A 17,167-nucleotide genomic window follows, 5' to 3' on the forward strand; every position below is an offset into this window, starting at 1 on the left:
GGAAGATGGTAATATAATTGTAATAATAAATAACTAAATTCATTGTGGGCTTATTATATGTCAGGGACTGTCCCAACACTTTACTTTTATAAACTTTTTTAACCATTATAATAATACTGCAATGAAATGTAGGTACTGTTGTCATCACCGTTTGGCAGCAGATAGAAGGAGGCTCAGAATGATGAAACTTGCCCAGGCTCATATAGCCGGTAAGTAGCAGAGAAGGATGATGGCTCACTACTTGAACATGAGACATGATTTGAGTCAGATATATGTTCCTGTTTAGTTACCTACTAATGCCATTGTTTGTTAGTTAGATGGTTTAGAAAATTCCACTTAAATACATTTGGAATAAAAAATACATTTGGAATAAATGTTTAATGTCAAATCTTCTTATCCATTACAATATTTTTTAAGTTTATTTATTTTGAGAGACAGAGCAGAGGAGGGGCAGAGAGAGAGGGAGAGAGAGAATCCCGGGCAGGCTCCATGCTGTCAGCACTGAGCCCCATGTGGGGCTCGAATTCACGGACCGTGAGATCATGACCTGAGTGAAACCAAGAGTCAAATGCTTAACTGACTGAACCACCCAGGCCCCGCTCCATTACAATTTTTAATAATTAATGAATACATCCCTTTTTTTGGGTCACAGGATGGACAATCTGAAATTTTGTACACTTTTTGGAATTCAGTTACTCAAGCACTTTCTTCTCAGTTTCGCGTGGCAACAGATTGTAAGTATGCTATTTATTGTACAATTTCATTTCAGCATTTTCCACTTCAAAATTTAATGTCTAGAAGTTTTGCTTTATTGGTTTATAAAACACATGTTTGTAAAACTCATTGACTAATTGTCATTTCTTATGCTAGCCATATATTCAGATTTATAAGCAATAAGTTAATTTCTTAATATTTTTATAATTAGTATGTGGGTTAAAATTCTCCAGAAGAATGAGTGAATTCTCCATAATTCAAACAAAGAGGAACTCTGAAGTTTTCGTGTATAAAGGGTATAAAGCAGTTAATGTTGAAGAATTTATTTGATGCTTATAGAATTATTTTCTAACTAAAAGATACCAAAATGCTAAGACTTCATAGTTATTTTATTATTAAAAATGAGGATTTGATGAGTGAACAGATGAAATACCTTCATCATGAATTTAAAGTTGGTTATTCAAACATGATCCCCAAAATTTGTTTGTTTGTTTATTATTTATTTATTTATATTTTTTGATCATGAAATAATGGCACTGCCTAATCACTGAATGTAAAAAGGGTTTTGGAGTTTCTGTGTAAATTTTTATTTACAAATGTTATGAAAGTACCTAGTAGATGTTAACATTGTTTAGTCACCGGCAAGCCAGAGTTGAATAAACCACACTACTTTGCTTCTCTACTTGTGTTTCTGAGGAACTATGCGGCAAGGCAGTCACCACAGGGGAGGTCTTCATTCGTGTGTGCCCAAATAGAACTTACGCAAAGCGTGTATTTAGGACTGATTGACTCCATTTACTTTTACAAATTACACTATTCAGAGAATGCTGTGTGTCTCCCTGTGTTAGGTATCTATTTTGGTCAACTTTTTTGAGATATAACTTATATACAGTAAAAGTCACCAATTGTAAGAAAATTCTATGCATTTTGACAGTCGTTTCTATCCTTTTACCCACCACGACAATTAAGATACGAAACACTTCCATCACCCCCCAAGTTTCCCTCATGTACTTTTGTAATCACCTAACTCCCACCTCTTGGCTCCTGGCAACTGATGATCAGCTGTCTGTCAGTAAAAGCTTTTCCTAGACTTTTGTAAAACTAGTATCATATAGGCTATGTTCTTTCATATCAGCATAGTTATTGTAAGATTCATCCATGTTGCACAAATCAATAGTCCCTTTTATTGCTAATTAATATTACAGTATATATATTATAGAACTATTTGTTTATCCATTCCCCAATTGGGAGACAACTAGATTGTTGCAGTTTGGAGTTATTATGAATAAAGCTACTGCTATTGTTCACGTAGAAGGTTTTTGTAGACCTATGTCTTCATTCTTGGGTAAATATATGAGTGTAATTTTCTGATCATTTTATAAGTATATGTTTAACTTTGTAAATGACTGCTAAGCTATTTTCCAGTATGGATGTACCATTTTACATTCCCGTCAACAATGTTTGGTAATTCCAGTTGCTCTATATCCTTATCAGTCCATGATATTATCAGTCATTTTTTATATTGGTCATCCTTGTGAATGCATAGTGGATTTTCATTGTGGTTTTAACTTCCACTAGCTTAAAGACTTAATGATGACCATATTTTCACATGCTCATTAGGTATCTGTATAGCTTCTTTGCTCACGTGTTTGTCAAAATTACTGGCTTTTAAAAAAATTGTTGGATTTTTATTTTTTAATTATTGCTTATTCTCTTATTAAGTGTTAAGAGAGCTTTATATATTCTAGATTCAAAGTCCTTTCTCAGATGTATGTTTTGCAAATATATTTCCTTTGTGATTTGCCTTTTCATTTTCTTAACAGTGTCTTCCACATGATAAAAGTTAATTTTGATAAAGTCCAAGTTATCCATTTTTCTTTTATAATTTCTGGGGTTTTTGTTTTGTTTTGTTTTATTTCTTGACTTAAGAAATCTTTGTCTAACCCAAGACCAGAAGTACTTGCCCCTGTATTTTTGTCTGGAAGGTTTACTAAGTTCTTTTGAAGTTAATTTTTTGCATATGGTATGAGATAAGGTAAAGGGTATTTCTTTGACTATAGATCGGGAAGATCATATTCTGCCTACTGACTGACCTGGCACTCTTACAGAAAAATCACGTGGTTATATATGTGTAAGACTATTTCTGGAGTCTGGTTTTTCCTTTTTTTTGGTATATCTGTGTTTGTAATCACTAATGTGTAATTTTTTCTATTTTATCTAATTTATCAAAGTAATTTTTGTTACTCTAGGCCCTTTGCATTTTTATATATATTTCAGAATCAAGCTGTTGTTCCTCTGAAAATGTTTCCTGAGATTTTGAGTAGGATTACATAATGAATCTACAGATCATTTTGTGATGAATTCATGTCTTTTGATCCATGAGTGTGATATATCTTCCCATTGATCTAGGTCTTTTATATTTTCTCTTTATTAATGCTATATAGTTTTTAGTGTGCTTGTCTAGCAAATCTTTTCTTAAACGTATTACTATTTCATACATTTTGATGCTATTGTAAATTGTGTTTTTAAAAGCTTACTTTCAACTGTTGATAATTAGAATATAGAAATACAATTTGATAAAAATAAGTGTGTAAGTATTTGGGTGTGTTTAATATTGATCCTTAGTTTTCTTAATGTCTTTTTCTAGTGTGGGTATCAGGGTAATGCTAACCTCAGAGAATAAGTTAAGAAGTATTTCATCCTCTTGAGTTTTCTCAAGCAGTTTATGTAAAATTGGCATTATTTCTTCTTTAAATGTTTGGTAGAATTTACCAAGGAAGTCATCTGGGTCTGGAATTTTCTTTGTAGGAAGGTTTTAAGTACAAATTCAACTTCTTTCTTAGATAAGGGATTATTCCATTTATTTCTTCTTGGGTAAGCTTTGGTAGTTTATGTCTTTTCAGAGGACTTTTCCAGTTCATTGAAGTTTTCTAATTTATTGGCATAAAGTTGCATATAATGCTTCTTTATTACCCTTTGAATGTATGTGCAATCTGATGTGATGTTCAGTACCTCATCCCTGATACCATTAGTTTCTTCTTTTTTTCCTAATAATTACATCTAGAGGTTTATTGATTTTATTTATCTTCTCAGAAACCAACATTCAGTTTCATTGATTTTTCTGTTTTCTATTTTCACTTTCACTGATTTCTGCTCTTGTTTTTACTATTTATATTTGCTTTGCTTTGCTTTGGATTTGATTCTCTCATTTTCTTGTTTATTAAGGTTAAGTTTAGATTATTGATTCAAACCTTCCTTTTCTAATTTGAGTGTTTATACTGCATATTTCTCCATAAGCAGTATTTTAGCTGCCTGCCACCTTATTATCTTTCCAAACACAGAAAAGTTAAGAGTAGTGAAGAAGCATCTATATATCTATACCTTTGATTCAGTAATTGTTGACAGTTTACCCACTAAATGAGCATTTTGAGGCTGACATGTTTGTTTGAATTTTAAAATTTATGAATTATTTTAGGAGGTGGTTTTTTCAAATAATCAGATGTATTATTATCTAAATGTAGCCTTTCAATAGTTTCTCATACTATGTATGAAAGTAGTGGGTTTTTATGAAAACAATTATCACCATGAAGTTTTCTTTAATATTTAACTTTTCACATTATAAACTGCTTATGTTTAATGGAATACATTTACTAATATAGCAGTAAGAAAATGCAAAGGTATAAATATACCTACAAAATACGTAAGCATAATTACAAAATTCATGAAAACCTCAGTTTTTAGGTAAAATCAAAGAAAAAAATGTAAAAAGCTGTTGCAAGGTATGTTTTTTGGCATTTATTAAAAGTGTGCTTAGTCACCTAAAAATGTTTTGAAGTCTTAGAGTTGTTATAGTCAGTATTTTATTTCTGTAGTGCATAAATTCAGTTTCTATTTTGAATATTTCTTCTCTCAGTGACTGGAATTTATCAAAGAAAATAGCCTTTAGCATACTTGATAGATTTCAAACCTTCAACCAATTGCACCTTCCAATATTGTTTATTATTGGTTGATTTAGCGTATTTTTGGTAGAAATGGTATAAGGTAAACTTTATTCCAATAAATCACATTAGATATTAAGAGTAGAGGTTGAGCTACAAAGGAAATGTTCTTATCTGTTAATTCATTCATCTCTTTTGCTTCTGGATCTGATTGAATTTTCTTGTGGATAGTTTTTTCCTACTTTTCTGCATATTACGTAGTATTTGATTGGGTTCCAGATACGAATTTTACATTGTTTGGTACTGGATACTTTGTCTTCCTTAAATATTCTTGTTCTTAGATACCGTCAAGTTACTTAGAAACAATTTGGTTTTTTTGAATCTTGCTTTTAAGATTTATTAGAAAAACCTGAGCAGTGTTTAATCTAGACCTAATTATTTTCCACTACTGAGGTAATACTTTTCTTAGTACTCTACCTAGTACTCTGAATTACAAGGTTTTCCAGACTGGCTGTCAAGAACAGGTATTCTTCCCAGTCTTGTGTGAGTAACAGGTATATTCTTTCTAATCCTGCATGGTTTCTTCCCCCCAGACTCTAGAACTTTTCTCACACACATATGCTAAGTAGTGTTTTGCTAAGTACTCAGCATGGACCATTTGCAGATCTCTGTAGTTAATCTTTTTGTGCACCTGTCTTCTCTCTGGTATTCTGTCCCATGAATTCTAGTTGCTTTAGTTTTCCTGGTCTTGGGGAAGGCAGGGGTAGAGGAGTCTCTTTCCCTTTCTGGTGCCATAGTCTAGAAGCCCCTGGTAGGAAATAAGCTGTTGTTGCCAAAGTGATAGGTTCTTTCCCTACTCAGTACCTTTTGCCAAATAGCCAAATAGCCAAATAACAAAACAGTATTTAATGGCAAGCACAGAATTTATTCAGTGGCCAGAGAATGGAGAAGGGGGGCTCATGCTCTAAAGGCACTTTTCCCTAGTTTGGTCTCAAGGTCAGGGTTTTATGGAGTTAGGGTAATTAAGGGGCTGGTAAAGTTGACAGAGGGGTTTTTCCTGGGAAGGGGGAGGAGCCTTTGGAATCAAGAGTACCACCTCTTTTCTTCCCCTAACTGGACACAGTCGGATCTGTGATGGGCTGTTAGGTGTGTTTTTGTTATTACAGTTCTATGATGATGATCCCGAGGTCATCTGGAGGGTTAGCTAGCACATGAGACCAGTTGAAAACTGGCCTTGACAAGGGAATTAAAAGCAAAAATGAACTATTGGGACCTCATGAACATAAAAATCTTCTGCACTGCAAAGGAAACAATCAACAAAACTAAAAGGCAACCAATGGAATGGGAAAAGATATTTGCAAATGACATATTGGACAAAGGGCTAGTATCCAAAATCTATAAAGAGCTCACCAAACTCCACACCCAAAAAACAAATAATCCAGTGAAGAAATGGGCAGAAAACATGAATAGACACTTCTCTAAAGAAGACATCCAGATGGCCAACAGGCACATGAAAAGATGCTCAACATTGCTCCTCATCAGGGAAATACAATCAAACCCACACTCAGATATCACCTCATGCCAGTCAGAGTGGCCAAAATGAACAAATCAGGAGACTATAGATGCTGGTGAGGATGTGGAGAAACGGGAACTCTCTTGCACTGTTGGTGGGAATGCAAACTGGTGCAGCCGCTCTGGAAAACAGTGTGGAAGTTCCTCAAAAAATTAAAAATAGACTTACCCTATGACCCAGCAGTAGCACTGCTAGGAATTTACCCAAGGGATACAGGAGTACTGATGCATAGGGGCACTTGTACCCCAATGTTTACAGCAGCACTCTCAACAATAGCCAAATTGTGGAAAGAGCCTAAATGTCCATCAACTGATGAATGGATAAAGAAATTGTGGTTTATATACACAATGGAGTACTACGTGGCAATGAGAAAGAACGATATATGGCCCTTTGTAGCAACGTGGATGGAACTGGAGAGTGTGATGCTAAGTGAAATAAGCCATACAGAGAAAGACAGATATCATGTTTTCACTCTTATGTGGATCCTGAGAAACTTAACAGAAACCCATGGGGGAGGGGAAGAAAAAAAAAAAGGTTAGAGTGGGAGAGAGCCAAAGCATAAGAGACTCTTAAAAACTGAGAACAAACTGAGGGTTGATGGGGGGTGGGAGGGAGGGGAGGGTGGGTAATGGGTATTGAAGAGGGCATCTTTTGGGATGAGCACTGGGTGTTGTATGGAAACTAATTTGACAAAAAATTTCATATAATAAAAAAAAATCAATTAAAAAAAAAAAAACAAACCCCTCAAGGGCTTGTTTGGAGCTTATGGCTTCTGGCATTTGGCCTTAGCTTCTGGTGGCAAGCAGCACCTGTGAGCAGGGCTAGAAAACTGAGTTACTGTGACTTGTTAGCGAGTCCCCAGTGATGGGGATGACTGGGATGGTCATAGAGTTCACCTCTTTTATTTCCTGTCTCTCAAGGATCACTGTATTTTATTGCATGATGTCTTTTAACGCATGGTGTTTTAAAAACCACTATTTCATATATTTTGTCTGTTGTTTTCTTGGTGGTTTCAGACAGGAAGTTAATTCTGGTCACGGTCACTCTACCTTGACCAGAAATAGAAGTACCTCATCTAGTTCTGAGAGCAGTGATTAAAAGTAGATTTCAAAATATTATATGTTATGTGTGTGTTTAATGGTTCTGTCATTTACTTCTCTTTGGTCATCTGCTTTCTCATTGCCCTTAACTAAGCATTACAAGCCCCTGGTGTTCTTTTTTTTTTTTTCCCCTCTTTTATTTTTTAAAATAAGCCCCTGGTGTTCTTTACGTGCTCTCCTTTTTCCCATGCTGCTCCCTCTCAGTGACTGGCCTTGTCTCCTGGGTCATCAAAACATCTCATGTCATTAGGAAACTCTTTTAATATCCTGGACCTTCTCTCCAAAGAAAAACCTTATTTTCTCCCTGGGGGTCTCTGAGTGTGAGGAAACTGTCCTGTTTACTGATGGCCACCTGCCTGCTCCGTTTACCCTTTCCTCTCAGCAACACCATTCATAGGTCTCTTGGTTCTGTCTTCCATTTCTCCTCTTCTTTTGACTTCTACCCCTCAGATGGGAAACCTATCTAAGTTGCTCTAATTTAGTATAAACGAAAACAAAAGTAGAGAGTTCCTCTTTAGTTACTATTTCATTTCTCCTCTTTTTTATTCAGACTTCTCAAAAGAGTAGTTTGCATTGTTTTCTCTTCATTTTCATACCGTTGACTTCTCAGCTAGGTGCACTATGGCTGTCCTCCACCATCCTATTGAAATTGTTCTCATTAAAGTAAGCAGTGATCTACCCTCTTAATTACCAAATCCAGGAGACGTGTTTTCAGTTCTTACATTATGGGACCTATCTAGCTTGTGCAGTCGAAGGAGCTACTGAAAGGAAGTATAATATTTTTAGGCAGAAAAGTCCATTAATACTTCACATTCAGAATGGTTTGTTACTTCTGATAGCATTATTCCTTTAATAACTTCCTTTGGGAGAACTCAAAAGTTGTTTGTAAAGCACCTTCCATTTATATAGCACATACAGTCCCTAAAGTGCACTGTAGTACTTCTTAACATTACAGACAGGCAGTATTAAGGAATGCAACCATCTGCAGAGTTGAAGCTTATACACAATGTAACAGATTGTTTAAGTAAGTAATATTTTGGCAGAAAATATCTAAAGGGAAATTTTCCTAGTTAGCAACATGTTCTTTCTGATTTATAAATGTTGTTCATGCTTAGTAAGAAGAAGTTATAGGTATAATAAAATATAATCCAAGACAGTGAATTTACTTTATTAAAAAGGAAAGGGGCTTGAACTTGTCACCTTGAAAATTTAAAATAGCTTCTGTAGGAAATCTGCTGCTTTAATTATCTATGGGTGAAAGTTATTTTCAAAATCACTTCTAAACTTTATGTCTGTTACTTTTCCGTTGTAGTTTCTAGGTAATAGTTGTTCACCAACCTGTTGGGTTATGATATATATGTTTTTTTTAAGTCTCAGTAGAAACAAGCAAAATAAACATTACCATTTTAAACTCTTTGAAATTAAAACATAATTCTTCTTTGTTATCTGATGATTTCCCCAGAATGTCTCATTTCCCTTTGCTTTATTTTTCTTCATAGTTCTTATCCCTTGCTAATATACACATATTATTTATTTATCATGTCTGGATCTCCTTCCCCCCATTAGAATGTATCTCCATAAGATGCAAAATACTGTTTTGATCATGGCAGTATTTTCAATGGCCAAAAAAATACCTGGCACACAGTAGGACATCAGTAAATCCTTGTTGACTGGAAGACAGGAAAAGAGGAAGGAATCAAGGAAGAATAAATGCCAGTGTCCTCTTTAAAAAGCTTAAGAACGTAACAAAAACTGTTTTTTGAAATATGTTTGAAATATTCTGGCAAGTGACTCTTTTTAAAAACATTTGAACCCTTTGTGCAGTATTATTCCCTCAAAACTCTTAAGTAACTCAGGGAGATGATTCATACAATTAAGAGAGCTACATGGTATATATCTGTAGTGCTTTGGAAAACAAAGTGTGAGTAAGAGTAACACTGAGGAGATATCTATATTTTAAGATTTAGAAGCTTGAATACTTGAAATGTATGCTAAAATTCATTTTCTTCACCTTTTTAAAAATACAGTGATAAATCAGGAATCTAGGTATCCTGAGAAATAGGGAGATAAGCAACCTGTATGAATTATGAGTACTTTTCTTTATTGTAGATTTTTTAAATGTTAGAATGATGTGAATATTAAATGAGATCTTTATTGTGATAGATTTCTTAAAAGTTAATGTATAACTTTATACACACACACACACACACACACACACACACACACACTGAGGAGAGACATCTCACACCCTCATGTAAAGTACCTTGTAGAATAAAAGAAAAATTTTTTTAATGTTTATTTATTTTTGAGAGAGAGAGAGTATGAGTGGGAGAGGGGCAGAAAGAGAGAGAGAGAGAGATACACAGAATCAGAAGCAGGATCCAGTCTCTGAGCTGTCAGTACAGAGCCCAACACAGGGCTTGAACCCATGAACTGTGAGATGATGACCTGAGCCGAAGTTGGACATATATCCAATTGAGCCACCCAGGTGCCCCAGTACCTTGTAGAATTTTGAGCCCTACAACTGAAGCATGCTTTTACTGTAGAGTTCTAATGAGCTAATACAAGGGACCATCCTAAACACCCTGTGTTTAGTACATCAAGACAAAAACTTGGAGTTTGCCCAAAAAGAGGAATAGTTCGTTGTTGAGAGTTTGAGAGGAGGAAGTTCTAAAAGTTTATATAACCTGGAGGGAGGTGAATCTTAGCCATCAAAAAAGTTTTTGGAGACTTCCTTTGCAAGGACAAGTTTGATCATGTAATTCTCTAATAAAAATCTTTTATTGGTATATATATATATCAAATCATTATATTGTATACCTTGAACTAACACAACGTTGTAAGTCAGTTACATCTCAAACTGAAAAAAAATAAATTTAAGAAGATTAAAAAATTTTCATTGGTTCCCGTTATTTTTTTAAAAAATCATTTATTATCATATAACACTCATAAAGAAAAAGTGTGAGTATCATAATTGTACACCTAAATGAATTTTTCATATCTTAATATAGCTATGTAACCAAGAACAGCATCCAGATCAAGAAACAGGGTATTACCTAAACCAGAAGGTCCCCTCACCATCTCCTAGTTTCTGCCTGCCCTTCTCCTAACAGTATTCATTTCTAATGACATAGATTTTTAAAAAATTATTATTTTATACAGGTAAAATTAGCTGGTTTGTATTCTAGTGTTTGCTGTCTGATGTCTCTTGCTCAGCATGTTGCTAAGGTCCTCTATCTTGTTGCATGCACCTGTAGGTTGTTCTCAATGTCGTCAAATGTTCCATTCTGTGAATATATTATAAAAAATTTATCCACCATATTATTGGTGGGCATTTGGGTGGTTTCCCATTTTTGAGCTATTTTAAGTAATGCTATTATTACAATGCTGTCCTTTTTTTTTATTGGAAATAAACCTGGGAACGGAAAATAGGTGGAGTAGATAGAATACCAGGCCTCATAGAGATTTGCATGTTTTATCTTACATGGCAAAAGAGATTTTGCAGATGTGATTTAAGAATCTTGAGTTGGAAAGACTGTCCTGGATCATCCAGGTGGGCCCACGATATTCACAGAGGCTCAAAAGGGTAAGGGCGGGCAGGAGAGTCAGAGGAGGAGGTGTGATCATTGAAACAGAAGTCGAAGTGACACAACTGGGGACCTCAGGCCAAGCAGTACAGGCAGGTGGGAAAGTCCGGGAAAAACAACTTTAGAACAGTCAGAAGGAACATAGTCAGAAGGAACAGTCAGAATGTGCTAGAGAACTTGATTTTGGCTTAGACTGAATTTGTACTTTTGACCTCCAGGTCTGCAGGATAATACATTTATGTTGTTTTAAGCCCCCAAATTTGTGTTAATATGTTATAACAGCTATGGAAACGAATACGGGACATAATAGAATTTACACATGGTCAGCTTTAAGAGTTACTGCCAAAGAGTTTGCAAATGTTGTACCAAATTAACCTCTCACTGGCAACACTTCCGTGCTTCTGCTTTTCCCCATATCCTTGACGTTTGAATTGTCTGGTTTTTTTTCTTTTTCCCTTTAACCATTCTGGTGGACATTTAGTCAAATCATGTTGCAGTTTTAATTTTATTTCTTTAGTGATAAATGATACTCATTTTTTCCATGTATTTATATGCCATGTAGATATGCTCTTTTGCAAAGCTTCTATTCATTTCTATAGAATTCTTTCGTACTGATTCACAAGATTTTATTTACATATTCTGAATTATTTTTATTAGTTTCTTTTCTCCCCCTTTGGCAGTCTAGTTGCACATATGTAGGCTAATCATTTCAATTCATTCTAGGATTGGGTTGGATTGGGGTAATTGCAGTTTTAATAATACTCAGTCTGTCCCTAATTCTTCCTTTTTCTTGAGCTTGCTTCTCCCAGGCTTTTAATTGAGAGGTTAGAGGCTCTTTGTCTCCTCAGCCCTGAAATATTGAGTCTGATCTAGCACTGCCATTTGGATGTTTCCAGACAAATCTCTAACCTTTCACCTCATGAAACTTCAGAATCTGGTGAATGTCTTCCTGGGAAGGAAGAACTACTTATGTGACATGTTCTCTCCCTTCATCTGGTCTTGGTTTCCTATGGTATGTTTCCACAAATATGAAGGATATTCTACCCCTACTCTCTGAAGTTTTAGACCTAGCTCCTCAGCTCTCCTTGCAACTCCATAACTCAGTAAATTTTCTGTGGGACACTAGGGTTGAGGGTCCTTAAGTTTCAAAATTTTTACTCCAGTCCCATGAACCACTAAAAACTCTGCTAGTTTGTTCTCCAGCAGAGCTTCTCTGCTTGAGCCAGGCTTGAGTTTATTAAAATATATATGGCTTCTTTAATGGAACCTTGGTCTGCCTCCACTCTTCTTTCCCCTTTACTCCCAGGGTACATTCCCAACATGACTTTTCTGGTCCCTTCTTATCTCTTCACTCATTTTTTTTTCCTTTCTAATATTTTGTCTCTGTACTGGAGCTTTAATTTGTGAAGGAATCACCCTCTTTCTTCTCAGTATTTACAAATACCTGAAACACATGTGTATATCCTTCCCTTCACCTGGATAACTCACATACATCGTTCCAATCTCAGTTTAGAGATGAAGTGTTCCTTGATGTCTCCCTCCCCATACACTTGTTCAGATATGAGTATGACACCCTCTGTCTGCTCCTGTAAAGCACTTTTTAGGTCCCCTTTAGTACTTATCCCGCTGTATTATAATGGCTCACCTCCTTGTTTGTCAGTATCTTCCACCAGGCTCTAGAAAAAGCTTAATCTGTGTACCTCTGTTCCATATTACATTCCTGTCACAGAGCACAGTGCTCATTACATAATTGACATTCTGTTGAAATGGATGCCCAAAGTGTTAAATTAATATTTAAATGCGTTGAGAGATAGGAGGAAATGTGAAGACAAAAACTAAAAATAAAAGTACCTTTTATTAAAAAAAACAGTAAGTGCTTAAAAGTTAAATGAGATCCAAATATCAAGTACTTTTAGAAAACAAACAACAATATGTATGTATGAGAAACAGGGACCTGAGAGGATGACATAAAAATGTTGGGATGATTATCATAGAATATCAAATTAACTTTTACTTTTTTCCTTCTACCTTATATATTTGGTCCTTTGCAACGAGCGTATCATCACTTATAAAATAGGAAGCAGTTTTCATTGAGGTAAGAGGAGGAAAAAAACATGAGACTAAGATATTTAATTAAATCCTCCATAAGGATTTGTTGGTTGGATAAATGTGACCCACTAGTTACCGAAATGAATCAAGTGCTCAGAATTGAAGGGTAGAGTGAGATAAAAGGAGCTCAGAGAAAAAAAATCCCCAGTTTACCTCCCATATCTGGGTAAATTCCAAATGGATCAAAGAGTTAAATATAAAATGTGAAATCACTCAAGGGATGGAAGAAAACATAAGTGAGTAAGCTGGGAATAGGGAAAGCTTCTAACTGATTGAACATTCAGAAGCAATTATGAAATGATTGAAAGTTTGATTATATTAAAGTTTTTACATGACGGAAAAAACCTTACACAAAATAAAAAGACAGATGACAAACTTGAGAAATATTTTATAACTTACAAAAAGAAAATATAGTAATATAAAATAATATATGTATAATATATAGTAATATAAAAAGCTGCTAAAATGAGAAGTCAGAGGCCAACAACCCTCAAGAAAAAAAAAACGTAGATACCTCTTATTTGGAAAAGATGCTCAGTGTCCCCCATGAATTGAGAAATGCAAAGTGAAAGTACATAGAGATGTCATTTCTCATCTGTCAAGTTAGCAAGAAGTCAAAAAAGTTTAAAACCACATTCTGTTGACAAGACTGTGGGGCAACAGTCACTCCTCACACAGTGTGACTTCAAATACAAACCTTATGGAGGAGAGTTCGTGAGTGTCTAACAACAGATAAACCTTTGCTTTTTTACCCCGCAGTTCTACTTCTAAGGACCTATTCCATAGATGCACTAGCAAAACTATGAAAAGATGTTCACAAGACTGTTCATTGAATCATTATTTGGAATAGAAAAAAACTGGAATAGCCCAAATGTTCCTCACAAGGGGATTAAACAAAGTGTGGTGCATCCATAGATTGGAATGCCATGTAGCTTTTGAAAAAGGAAGAGGAAGAGGCAAAAAAAAAAAAAAAAAAAAAAGACTGAAGAATATCTCCAAGATACATTAAGTTAAAAAAAGTGAAAAGATAAATGTGCAGTGTGCTATTGTTTACCTAAGAAAGGGAGTGGTGTAAATATACCGTTTTGCTTATTTTTTAAGAAATGGAAGGATAAGTCATAAAATCCAGAAAAATGATTACCAGTAGTAGGGGAGGGGATGTGTGAAGAATGCATTGGAGAGACCAAGGATAAAAGCTAGACTTCTTTGAATATACTTGGTTGTGTAGATTTAACTTTGAAGTCATATGAATATTTTATGTAGTTCTAAAATGGAATGAAAGTGAAAGGAGAAATTACTAAAAATCAAAAGTAAAATGGAAAATCTTAATGCAAATGTTTGTCCAGGACATGGAGAGACACTCTTTCATTTGACTTTTTACTTTACTCTTTTGACAGCTTTGTAGTAATTTGTTTTTTAGCCTTATTGGGATATATTTAAAGGACAGCAAGAATGTCCCCCCAAAACCCATGAACTCTTTTCAGTAATCATGTTACTGATAGTTTATTAATGATTAATTATTAATCATGGTTACTGATGGTATTATTACCATTATTCTCAGACTGTTGTGTGTGCTCAGTGGAATGGATACTTGGTTGCTGTGAAGAAAGCTGAAAACTGGAAACGTTTATAGGGAAATGGAGGATAAGAAGTTGAAAGGAGTTTTTTTTTTTGGGGGGGGGTGACCTTTATTTTTTTCTGTGAGATAATGGGGGCAGTCATCTTCATATTGTAAGTGGATTCAAGATTAGCTAGTTAGGTTGGAGGAGAATATGTATGCTTTATGTTCCTGCTAAAAGGGATGGTTGGGGGATAGAACGCATACCCCGTTGATAGATTCTATAACTTTGTATTGCTGTTATTATGTAAAAACAAAACAAAACAAAAGCAAACAACTAAGAAACCTCCTAGGGACCATAGCCAGATATAGCCAGACAATTATTCTACCCTAATTATATGGATATATAGTTTGCACAAGGGGATAACCTCAGGTGGTTGTTTTTGTTTTTTTAAGTCTGATTCTCCAAAACTTAATGTTTTAGGCTTTGGTCAGATTTTCCATCCAAAGCTCGCATTTTAATATCTGTTTATCTCAAAGAGAGTTTCTCTGAGTTTTATAAAAGTCTGAATAGGAGAGAATATTTACAAATGATATATCTAGTAAGGGGTTACTATCCAATATTTAAAAAGAACTCATACAACTCAGCACCAAAAAACAAACAAACAAAAAAACCCAAACCAAAAACAAATAGTCTGATTAAACATGGGCAGAGGACCTGGATAGACATTTTTCCATAGAAGGCATACCAACAGGTACATGAAAAGATGCTCAGCATCACTAATCATCAGGGAAATACACTGATGCATTTCCACAGTGAGCTATCACCTCACATCTGTCAGAATGGCTAGAATCAAAAAGGCAAGAAATAACAAGTGATTAGGATGTGGAGAAAAAGGAACCTTTGTAACACTGTTGGGAATGTAAATTGGTGCAGCCACTATGGAAAATCTTAGGGAGGTTCCTCAAAAAAACTAAAAATAGAACTATCATATGATCTGGCAATTCTACTTTGGGTATTTATCTAGGATTTTTAAAGATATCTTTTGGTTACTAATTTCTGATCTAGAACATACTTTGTATAACTGGAAACTTTTTACATTTATTCAGACTCTTTTATGGCATCAGATATTGTTGACTTGGTAAATGATGTGCACGGCATAATGTGTGCTTTGCTCTTTTGGGTGAGGTATTCTATAAGTGTCAACTAAGTAAACTTTGGATGTTTGAGTTTTCTGTATGCTTGTTGATTTTCTGGGTACTTGGTTTTTTCAGTTCTTCAGAGAGAAGAAATTGAAATCTTCAATTATAATTGTTGATTGGTCTGTTTTCTTATAGATTAGATTTCAAAATATATGCTTCATATATCAAATGCAGTGAACAGTTTAGGAGGAAAATTATTCTTTAAATAATTTTTACTAGCATTAATTAAAATTACTTGTTAAGTAAATTTTACTAGCCTTATTTTTTTTTTTTTTTTTTAAAGTTTTTATTTATTTTTGGGACAGAGAGAGACAGAGCATGAACGGGGGAGGGGCAGAGAGAGAGGGAGACACAGAATCGGAAACAGGCTCCAGGCTCTGAGCCATCAGCCCAGAGCCCGACGCGGGGCTCGAACTCACGGACCGCGAGATCATGACCTGGCTGAAGTCGGACGCTTAACCGACTGCGCCACCCAGGCGCCCCGCTAGCCTTATTTTGAAAAGCCTCATTAGAATATATCTTTGGTTTGTCCTATGGTATAGGCTGTTTGTAGCATTACTATATACAAAAGAAAATTTATTTGCTACATTTTATTGTTTATCTTATCCATGTTCTTGTTTTGCTTGGCAGCGTCTATGTTTTTGAAACAGGCATTTGAAGGAGAATACCCTAAATTGTTACGTCTTTATAATGACTTATGGAAGCGTCTCCAACAATACAGCCAAAATATTCAAGGAAAGTTTAATGCAGGTGGAACTGCAGACGTCTGCGTTGACCTACAACACATTGGAGATGATGCACAAGACATATTCATAGCAAAGAAGCCAAATTATGAGTACGTTTATTTGATCAAACCTGTTTGTTGTCATGATAAGGATTTTATCTGCTGTTTTTATTATAAACTGGAAATTGAGGATGTGCTAATCTTCTAAATATTTGTAATGATCATTATTTATATGTATACTTTAGAAGACTTTGCAACTCTTCAGTGAGAAGTCAGGCTTCATCCTTAATTGAGCAGCCTGGTTCCTAACTGGAAGCTGATATAAAGTATAGCACCCAGTAGGGTGGGTAGAAGCTAGGAGACGAGCAGATGTGGTCACTGTCTTTTAAATGATAATATACCTCTAATTGCATCAGATAGTATCATTATTGATGCACCAGTGGCATCAACATGATCTAAAAGGATCTGGTATGTTCAGGAGGGAAATAAATCATATGCTGAGATAGCTTCTCAGTCTGGTAGGAAAAAACTGAGTATAGTCACATTTACACTTGAAATCTCTTAGTTCCACTCATAAAGTACAGTATATTTAGGCACCATATTTAGGCATCATATTTAGGCACCACTTTGGAAAACAGTATACCATCTCAGTAAGTTTAAA

At 35.0% G+C, this 17,167-nt stretch overlaps 1 protein-coding gene across 2 annotated transcripts in view; it reads left to right on the forward strand.

The window, feature by feature from the left end:
- The window catches only part of COG5 (component of oligomeric golgi complex 5), a 320,495-nt gene that overhangs the window by 215,411 nt on the left and 87,917 nt on the right, over positions 1-17,167 (forward strand). For both annotated transcript variants that reach the window (XM_045494456.1, XM_045494455.1), the window contains exons 11-12: positions 653-734; positions 16,413-16,617. In XM_045494456.1, the coding sequence (XP_045350412.1) occupies positions 653-734; positions 16,413-16,617 (287 nt within the window). The remainder of the gene's footprint in view (positions 1-652; positions 735-16,412; positions 16,618-17,167) is intronic.

The sequence above is a fragment of the Leopardus geoffroyi genome, chromosome A2 (genome assembly GCF_018350155.1).
Source record: "Leopardus geoffroyi isolate Oge1 chromosome A2, O.geoffroyi_Oge1_pat1.0, whole genome shotgun sequence".
In the NCBI taxonomy this organism is placed as follows: domain Eukaryota; kingdom Metazoa; phylum Chordata; class Mammalia; order Carnivora; family Felidae; genus Leopardus; species Leopardus geoffroyi.